The sequence below is a fragment of the Labrus bergylta genome, chromosome 20, assembly GCF_963930695.1.
Source record: "Labrus bergylta chromosome 20, fLabBer1.1, whole genome shotgun sequence".
NCBI lineage: Eukaryota > Metazoa > Chordata > Actinopteri > Labriformes > Labridae > Labrus > Labrus bergylta.
The window spans coordinates 11,956,653-11,967,440 of NC_089214.1; the positions used below are offsets into that span (position 1 = coordinate 11,956,653).

General features: G+C 40.1%; 1 protein-coding gene across 1 annotated transcript; it reads right to left on the bottom strand.

Annotated features, from left to right (window-relative positions):
• Window positions 1-6,961: 6,961 nt before the first annotated feature.
• On the bottom strand, window positions 6,962-10,775 carry LOC109993530 (transcription factor 21). The gene is made up of 2 exons (XM_020646518.3): window positions 7,708-10,775; window positions 6,962-7,526 (listed from the first exon to the last, which is right to left on the bottom strand). The coding sequence occupies exons 1-2, from the start codon at window positions 8,128-8,130 to the stop codon at window positions 7,443-7,445; spliced, it is 507 nt and encodes a 168-aa protein (XP_020502174.1). The 5' UTR covers window positions 8,131-10,775; the 3' UTR covers window positions 6,962-7,442.
• Window positions 10,776-10,788: the final 13 nt, after the last annotated feature.

A 10,788-nucleotide genomic window follows, 5' to 3' on the forward strand; every position in this document is an offset into this window, starting at 1 on the left:
AACACATCTCAATAAATGTCTTTCTTCTTCCTAGACTTTTTAAGACATCACGTTCGACACGATGACCATGAAATCACTTTGATTTCTCCTGTGGTCATGGAGAGTTCAAGCCTCTTTGAAATAAGGTTGGATTTGGGGTTTGGTTGCTTGGTTGTGGCCATCAGAGCAACTTTGACAGACTATTTTTTACACAAGGTCAAAGGTGATTCAGCGATGTCAAAATAAAACTGATGGAGAGACAATACGTCCTTCCCGACATTTATTCAGACTAGCAAAAAAACATAAAATCATTAAGGACGTGTGATTAGATGGACTGAAGTGATGGTCTTGTAAAATGAAACTCTTTCAACATATTAAAGAAATAAACGTCTAAATGAAGGTTCTTTTTGATTACTCGTGAATCTTAAATAAAATAAAAAGACAAAAGCAATTAAAAACTGGAAAATAATAGTTTGCATATCTTGTTCAGCATGGCTGTTGGTGTTGACCTGTTTTTTTTTTTTTGTCTCAAGTCTCAAAGCCGACTTTTGATGTGGCGAACACTGCCATAGGCCATGTGTCAGGGAAGAAAGAGAAAAAGACAAGAGAGAAGAAAAAGGAGGGCAAAAAAAGATCTAATCCATAGTTGCAGGTGTGTTACACTTTTGTTGCCCCAGCAGAAGTTCACAACAGACTTGATGACAAAGGGCCGGGCCCCATGCAGCCCCATTGTGGCCTGGAGAACAATATGGAGGCTGTGAATGGCTAATCCCTCTGGTGCGCTGACAGGTTGGGCCTTTAAGCAACCTGGGGACTCATTTCTCTGCTGGGCAGGGCCGTCGTCTGACAGGGATGGGAAAACCCGGAGATGCTTATAGCGACTGAGCCTTCGCCCAGAGCGGAGACTGGGAGACCATTGTGAAGGAGAAAATATTATCTCTATTGTCAGGTTGTGGCCGTCTTTGTAATGTCAGAAGATGAACTGGGGTAGAATGTGGCACCAGAAGGGGGGGGGGGGGGGCAGGAACACAGATAGAACAGCTCAGACTGTGTGAATGAAATTCAGACAGGGGGAAGAGTTGTTTTGTTCTAAAACGTTGTCTCAAAACACATATCTTTGATCTCATCGTTGTTCCCATGAGTGTTACCCAAATGTCAAGGAATTTATCACACAAAAAGATTTGTGATAATATATATATTTATTTATTTTTACGGTATTTTCTAGGCCAAGTTTATTATTGCAGATGACTGTTCACCATTGAGTCTGCTTCTGCTCGAAGTTGCTGCCTGTTATTTACAAGAAATTTGCCGGTTGGATTAATGTAGAGTCTCTCTAAGCAAAATTAGAAATGGGTGTATCGATTGGTTCATTTTATATATTTTGAACCATTATTTATTATGCCAATTATCATATTTTATCGTACATTTTATTGCCTGAATCAAATTTCTCAAACCACAAAACAGCATCCAATGAATAGAAATCCTCCTGAACCTCTATCTGTATGTTTATCATACATCTCCTTGCATGTCTGCAACAGCCTATCTCACAGCCCATCTTACATATCCAGAGACTCAGACACAATGGGAGAAATGTGTCGTGAGTGTGTGTGTGTAAAGCAAACCCTTCTGAAAGAACCTGCTGGTGTAAATCTCTCTGTGTGAGAGACAGAAAGGCGAGGACAACATAATAGGCCAGGGAGCACCGCCCAGTGCTTGTAAACAGGGATAAGTCCACATGCCCTGAGAGCAAACACAAATATCTGTTTCTTCTGGGCTAACACTGGCACCAGGACTCCACCAAAGAAGACAACAAACAGCATTCAGAGCTGATATTCGCTTCCTGTTGTGCCGCTCACAGTCATTGAGACAGTGCAGGACGAGGGCCAGAAGAAAGCCTCAGGGTTTGTGTTTGGATGTTGTTTTGTCAATCTCCTCCTCCTCACCCCTCCTCAACAATTTATGCATCTTCCTTCCCTTCTTCTTTTTTATCCCTTCACGATTGGCTCATCCTTCCCTTTCAGAGCGTCCAGCTCATCACGCCACAAAGCGCCTCCATTCTCTCCTGAGAGGAGGCTGCGAGTCCTGCGCTGTAACCAGATCAGCTCTGGAACAGAAGAGTGTGTCATCTCCACAGAGGAGCAGGAAGTCTCGTGCAAAAAAGGCAGATCTCAGTCTCTGTGTCTCTCTTAGTCACATTTACACACCAGAGGGCATGAGTACTCATACACAAAATGTTTGAATATGTTGGGAAAACAGCATCACGTTTGACGCTTGGGTATTTTTTACAGCTTGCTTGGAGATTTACACTGATGTGATTTTGTTCTTTAAAAGATGAAGTGGTTAATTTTCTTTCCTTTTCTATATTTGGAAGAAAAGCAAAGAAATAGACCTGTGTAGTTTATTCCTCTGAACATTTAGACCTCCATGTTTTCTAAAACCCAACTGAAGTCACATTATTGACTGAGTTTTGAACAAAGTCAGACATATTGCTTCATTTAATGAACAAAGTCACGGCAGTTAATCTGATTACATTCATACTTGTTTGGTATCCTTTTTCATTGTACATAGAAGACCATTATTAGGTGTGCGTTTGTGTGTGCGCACGTGTGTGTGTGTGTGTGTACATATGGTTGTATGCTCTTCGTGGGCATGGAGGAAGGCGTGGTAGGTTTTAGGTTAGGGAATGTTTATGATATTATCTGGGTTTTTTTTAGCTCTTAATTATATTTTGTAATGATTAATTGTGTATCCTATTTTTTCTATCATTTGTGTGTTTACCTGCCCAGGTACTACAGATAAATTAACTAGAAAATTAGCTAAATCTGGTTCAATGCATCGCCTCTCATTGATTGAGTTTAACAATAAACTAAATTAAAATAATTCCACTTACACCTTACAGCAGATATAAATCAACAGAAAACTACAATTTACTCCTGTTGAAACTGCATTTGATGATAAAAATAGTCACCATCAGTTTTTAGCATTAAAGGCATTTCGGTTAAAAAAGAGAACACTGTACATTAAAATTAGTAAATCTTAAAAATGGAAATTATTTACAGACTATAAACTTGAGTTTTCTATTATCTTTCTATGGTATTTGTTGATAGCAAAATACACTCCTTTATCAATAGTCGCATCATTTTGGTCGTTGTTTTTTTTTTTTATAGAGAGATGTTTGTCTTGCCATTTAAAACCACAAGCTTTAAAATGGATGTTTTGTAATCATAACATTTATAAAAACTTGAAAATGGCATACAATTTTCAATACATGCACACATAAATATGTCCTTATCGTTCACTGACCTTCAGGAGGAGAAACATTCTCACCACAATATTCAGTCAGACTCCAGGTTTGGATCAGTTGCAGTTACATTTCTGGTTTCTCAGTTCAGGGCCAGGTTCCTGGAGAGCTATTACAAAGTGAGTGTGGTTACAGCCAGGAATGAAAAAAAAAAAAACCCAACAACATCCATATCCATATTGCACTACAATCCCACAGAAATAATTGCAACTACAGCAGCTTTTCCAAAGACATAGACTGATTGTTACCTTAAATGTCTGTTCTAGGTGAAACAGGGGTCAGAACTTTCATACCTGGAAAGAATGCATTTCGTAAACAAAGGCCGGACACTGCAGAGGAACTTATGTGGAAGTGTATACATTAAGCGAACGTGATTGAACTAGTTTGGGATTTACATATCCCTTCTCTCATTAGCAGCATTGAGTGAGTGGATATTGAATAACAAACATGCTGAGAGTGGGTTTGGAAAGCTCAAAGCGAGCAGGCTGGATTCCTGCTGACTGTAAGGCCTAAACTTAAAGCAGCAAAGGCAGACTCACTGAACCCTGATGTTAGCTTTGGACCCGTGGTTCCTTCCTGTTCATGCAAATTCTTCTACAAAAATGTGTCAGTAGTACTAAAATGAATTTTGCTGAGACTCGGTGGTTGGAAATGCAGATTTAGATCAAGGAAGTATACTTTGAATTAACTGAATTGAAATCTAAAAATATTGATTTAACGAATAGTTTTAACAAACAAGAAAACATCTCTGAGTTAAAAGCATATACAGATCAACAATGGAATTTGCACAGTAGCTGAAATCTTATTTGCATGTCCATGTATTTGTTCAAAAAGAAAAGTTTACAGAGATGGTGATATTTGGTGGCCATATTTGGAGTTTAGAAATGAAGCAGAATGATTATTTGGTTTGTCCTGAAAATGTGTTTTGCACAGTGAAGGAAAATCCCCTTTTTGTGTTGAACACATGCACCATTGTAGAGATATGCTGCCATCTGCTGGACAAAAACATTACGGCTCTCCAAATCAGGATTTTAAAGAAGTTGTTCTCTAATCGACAAATTCTTGTTCATATTTGTGTTTAAACTTTTGGGCTACTTCATCTGTTTAAGGTTAAATAGAGTTGAGCGTTGCTGCATGATGTTTAAAATCAGGAAAGTTTCCATGCATTTCCATTGAACTGATCGTACCTACAAATGTTTTTCTATTGTCCATGTGCTGTTGTTAAGATCCATACTTTTCCCAATACAATTAAAAGAAAGTGTATGTAAATGTTTAGCACAGACTCTGACAAACAACATGACATGTCTGACATGGTTATAAACAAGTACGTGTGTATTTGTGAATTAGAATGTGTATTGAGGATGTATGTCTGTGTTCTTTGTTTTTTACATTGATTGTGCTGACGGAGAACCTGTAACACGATCAAAATCTCTAATGTTAGATTGTGTTATTGTAACTACGGGCTCCAGGTGGTGCTTTTGTTTCTTTGTGTGTGTGTGTGTGTGTGTGTGTGTGTGTGTGTGTGTGTGTGTGTGTGTGTGTGTGTGTGTGTGTGTGTGTGTGTGTGTGTGTGTATTGTTTTTTTGTATATCTGTTTCTGGGGGTTGTTTTCTGTTTCTATACATGTGTTTTTTTTATTTCTGTAATTTCTGAAAATTATATTTTCAACTTGTTTCTTTTTGTTCATTCATTTAGATGTCTTGTAAATCTTGTCAAATCAAATTAAATGTGATCACAAGTCTAATACAAACCAGATAACACAAACATCTAAGTTCCACCACATGTGTTTTCTGTTGTGTAACATGTCAAAGTGTCTTTATACTGTATGTCTATCAAATACTTATCATTTAGCTCTATTTAAACTAGTTGACTTACCACAGATTTGCCAATGGCATATGATTATTTAAAACGTATTTCCCAGGGATTAGTTATATTATGCTGCTATATTATAAATTGGCAGGAAGATAAAAGGGCTGGTCCAAAATGTTGAAGGGAAATATTAAAGCAAAAAGATATTAAATGGACTTGAGCTTGTATGGTGCTTTTCTAGTCTTCTGACTTCTCAAAGCGCATGTCACAACATTCACGCACTGATGGCAGAGGTCGCTTTGTAAAGTGACCATCATAAGTAACTTATCCCATAAATACACATGCATACACCGCTGACGTATCGGACATGTGGCTGCAGCTGGGGATCGAACCCCCGACCTTCCGGTTGAGAGAGGACCAACTCCACCAACTGAGACAAAGCGGCCCCATTAGCAGTCATAGTTACAAAAGTTTTAGGACTGTTACTTTTTGTTTTACGGGCCAAGTCTTCAAAAAAACAATTAATTAGTTTTATTTATTTCTCAATTAAAATTCACGCTGCATTCACTGCACATCGACGGTTTTTGATGCTTAAAGTGATGAAAATAATCATTCATTTGAAGCTTTTTGTCCTGCTACATTTACCTGTGTTCATGTTCCTCACCACTAGATGGTGCTCTTGCAACTTTACAATGTGCACCGGCTGAGGTGGAATTTCTACAGCATTTCTCCTTAGCAGCAGTTTTTTTAATGTCCCACTTAGCCTGCCATAGATTTTGCACAAACTATTTTTTAGTTTATCTGTGAAATGACTAAACCAATCTCAGCCATCATCATTTTGTTGACATGTCATGTTTTGATAAATGGCCCCTCATTTTCAGTGCAGTCAGCAAGTACATGAGATGTACAAGTCTCTTTCCCTCTGTGGCACATTTGGAGTTGATGGTGCGAGGACGGAGCAGGCCGAGTGTGAGAAGGCATCAGCTCATTAGCCGTGTGGGTCCGGCAGAGCGGTTTCTCCCTCCCAGGAGAGCAGCTCAGACTTCTGGGAAACTCACCAGCTCGCCAACAGCTGTGGCTCTACATGAACCTGATGAAAAGTCTCCCTCTCTCTCTCTCTCTGACTACTTCCTTCATCTTCTTCAGTCTGTCCCGCAGCGGATCTCCATCCGTCTGTACTCACATCAGGTTTAACTGAATGAAAGGAGTCAGATCAAGAGATGGCTGTTAAACTTTCTAGAGTGGATGTTTGTCAGAATGTGTGTAACTTTGGCTGTGTGTGTGTGTGTGTGTGTGTGTGTGTGTGTGTGTGTGTGTGTGTGAGAGAGAGAGAGAGAGAGAGAAAGGGGGTTCAGCTTTGCCTCTGCCTGAACTTTTGACCAATACTTAGCGAAGGATTTTGTTTTGACTGAAATATGAACAACTGCAGCTAGTCTGATGTGGCAGCTCTGGATCTCTGGAGTCCTGCTGTCGATACAAAATGTGATATAGTACAGATTTAGATGATTTCATTGCATCTAAATCTACAAAGCTCATCAAATTGAGTTTGTGTGAAGAATTCACAATTTTGATGGCTCTATTGGAGATTTTAATGATCATAAATACGGCCTGCAGAAAGCTTTATGGCAAAGACACACACAGCTGCATCTGCATTACATCTGATTTTATGCTCCCAACTAACGTAATGACAGAATATCCATCTGTTAACAGGTTCCTTCCAAAATGCAAACTGTGAGCTTGGTTACATGCAGGAACCACCTACATATGAGTGAGTGATGCAGCTACTGGAGCATTAGATTCAGCTGCAGAGATTCATGGAAACCAAGGAAATTGCAAAAGTTTGGAATTGATTGAACACACGGACATAAGACACACACTGTCAGAATCATTTTATAGCAACAATATTAACCACAATGCAAACAAAATAAATACTGTAGATCTACAGCTTATATTGCTGGTTACAAATCAGAGAAGCACAAGAGATGAAAATATTGAGTTGTGGGATGACTGAGCTCATCTAACTGAAGTATACATCAAGTTCGTGATCAAGTAGTAGTCAATAGATGAAAAACAAGTTGATGGTGAATCCAAATCAGGTTATATCCAAAAGTAAATGAGCTTACACACAGTGTAAACATGGCAAAATACTTATTACAGCAAACATGCACACAAGAAAATACATCTGAAAACACCATTCCACCACTGTCTTTGTTGTTCTTGCAAACCGGGTCAAAGGTCGTGTTCAAAGCCTTTTCTGGGTGGACAGGTTGAGGCTGAGCCACAGATATGTAGACGATTATCCAAAGATGGCCACTAACTGGACAAGAGGATTCTACTTTTGAAGGGTGGAGGGCTAAGCTGTAGCTCCACACAGTCTTACAGTAGAAGAGATATCTTGGCTGTCCTCTGATCGTCCTGTCATCATAAAAGGCCAAGTCTGTCAGGGCAAAAACAAAAGGTTCAATGGAAAGGAAAGCAACACATCCAGCACATAACGAAACCGTTATATTCAAGTTTATGAACAGCTAGAGGTCTTTCAATATACTGAGATATTTAGGCTTAACACTTTGATTGCGTAGGTGAAAAGACTCAATTTTTACAAAGTTGTATCTGCTTACCAAGTTGACAGGGTGCGCAAATCGATTCTCGAAGCGTTCCTCCTGCAGTAGCTGTCTCAGGTGAGAGATGTAGCTCGAGGCGAGTCTCAGCGTGTCCAGTTTGGACAGTTTGGTGTCCGCAGGTACCCAAGGCAGGCTCGTTTTCAGTCTGGAAAAAGCCTTGCTCAGCACTCTCATGCGCGACCTCTCTCGGGCGTTGGCCGCGTTTCTCTGCGTTTGGCGCGCGTCCCTCTGGTGGTGCGCTTTGTTGGCGAGTTTGCGCTCAGGATGCTTCGTCCGACCCTCCACGGCGTCGCCCTCCAACTCCTCATCCGAATAGCGGTTGAGATTGTAGCAGGTTGTCTTGTGTTTTTTCCTCTCCAGAGTCCGTCGGTGACATGTCTCATAGTCCTCAGCATCACTCGCTGCAGAGCCGGTGGACATGGTGCGCCACCTGTGCCTCTGTCGCGCACACGAGTGGCTTTTTAACGACAGCAGTAAATGAAGTTCTAGATTCTAAGCGTGCGATTTGTTGGAAAACTGGACAAGTGAGCTAAACTGTTGACATATTAAAACTTCGATTACGGAATCCTACAAGTTATGTCTTCAGTGTTACAGCAACAACTTCCTGGGGTCAAGTCTGAAATTGCACCTCTCTCCAAATCTGAAGCATGCCCCCCTTGCTTTGCCGCCCCTCTAATTTAAGTGTCCAGGACTTGGCATGTGTACAGTTTTTTTCATAAACTCTCTCCTCCCCCTTTTCCCAAAGCCACCATGACCTCAGCCAGACCACAACTGTCTTCTTGTGTTTACCTTTGAAGACTTCATTTTCTCATCTGCAGCTTGATAATGAGACTAATCTGTGCATGTAATCGTGGTTAAATCAAGTGGGATGTATACATGATGAAATCATTAATTACTTGCAAGGATTGATTCCCTGAAACACAGACAATGCTCTCAAATGTTGCTCAAAATATGAGAATATAATCATAGACACAAGCTACTTCAGAAAACACACATTAATATTGAATAATTCTTTTGGTCGCACAGATGTGTTAAGTTGATAGAAATGTCTTGATGACCTTATCAAAAGTGCCTAATCCTCCACTGCTTTCACAGAGGGATTGAGTTTCTGCAGATGGAGCGGCCTTTCACACGCAGCCTGCCTGCACCAGCACCAGCTGTTATCGGTTCCCATGACATCTGGAGCGTTGGCATGGCAAGGGTGTGGCAGAAGCAAGAAAGGCACTATGTTACTTCCCACAGAAGCACATTATGTTTTTACAGAGCATTGTGGCCACTTTAGCTTTTGCTTTTCTATACTTTTCTGAGAGAACCGAAAGACAGAGATCAGACAGGGTAGAACACTTTTGTGAGGACTGAGATAAAAAGAAAAAAGTTTGGAATAAAACTGAGATTGCTCCGAGCCTCAGAGCTACTTGAGTGCAGTGTGTGTTTGCAGAGATACCGCACTGACAGAAAGCTTTCGGAGAAACAGTAAACAGAGAGAAAATCTGTTCAAGTAAACCAAAGACAAACACAAGGAGAAGAGTGTGTCAGAAAGTGCAAAACAAGCTTTGGATCCAAACTATAAGGGCGCTTTGAAGCGTGTGAGCACAGTATCTCTGGATAAATGGAAACTTCTGTGGTCTTACAGTTCTGACAAGAACCCCCCCTTTGCTTTCTCAACATATTCCCAGAAAATCCCAAGTCCCTGATAGCTATTACTCCACATAATATGTGTGAAATCAAGATTTTTTTTTTTTTATTATAAGAGCTAGACTCTGCCAAGAAATACCCAACTGCAGCTGAAATCCATGCTGGATTTGGGAAGCAAGTCATGCCAGGGAAAATGCATTCAAAACTCTTCTGAATGCTGTACTGTACTTCAACATACCCTGTAAGGTTTAAGTTATTAGTTACTAATATGTTAAGTTTTAAAATGTATTATACCTTTGTGTTGCTTGATTATAATGATAAAATGGATTTCTGCAGCATCAAAATGCAAGTAACTGTATTTTATATCTGTATATCTGTATATCCAGCTCCTTTATGCCGTTTTCACAAGACCTGACATCAGCTGGACATTTGAGGGATTTTTTCACCGAGTTTATCCTTGAATGTGTCATGAATGACACATTCAATCCTGTGTCAGGATGAAATGTTAGGGTTGGAGCTTCAGGCCGGGTGCCATGTCCTCCCCTGTCACTGCATCCATCAGCAGACCCAATGGTCTGACTGACACACCTGAAGGCACACACTAAGGGATACTGCGGCTGGATTTACTCTTCATTTCAGAAACTGTCATTTTCTTGTACATAGGAGGAGAAGGTAGTGGATTTGTGACATATATTTCAACCTGCTGCTTCGCTCATTGTCAACAGCAGAGCAAGCTGGGTTCAAATAAGAGCGATCATTTGTCATCCTTTAGAGGGAGCTCGAAACATTGTCCAAAACATGACTGTAATTGATGGTTACATGGTTGTAGTATTAGCCCTGGGAGTAATTAAATTCAGGCCCAACAGTAATAAATATCACTTGAAAGTTGGACTTAAAGGAAGAGCTAGCATTTGTCAATCAGCAGAGACTTTCAGGGGTCGTGACCTCTATCTGGGCCCAGTGTTGGGAGAAGCAGAGGGACAGGTGCAGGCTGATGATGTCAGAAACTTTTCTAAAACCTCCCCTTGATTCCCATGAAGCTGCTCAAGTGCACACATCTGCTCAAGTGCACAAATAAGAGGGAAAAATACGTCAAGGTTTTTGGACATTTAACCACAAGCATTAATCCAGGCAATATATAGAAGAACGTTTTACTCATGTATGACTTACTTTTAGCCAACCCTCAACCCACAGACTTCTGATTCAATCTTTAAAACCTTAAAAAAGGAGTGGTGTCATTTTTAATCTAAGAGAATAAAGTCTTGTGATTGTCATAGAATCAGTCAACATGTTTACAAGTTGTATACATCAATGTTTAAAGACTTAAATAAAGTTGTGACAAGGCGAACAATCTCAGTGATTCACAGTTACTGATGGGTTTAAATATCTTCATGTGTTGGTCCTGACAACTGTCCAAATATGATCGTCTTGATGTAAGATTTT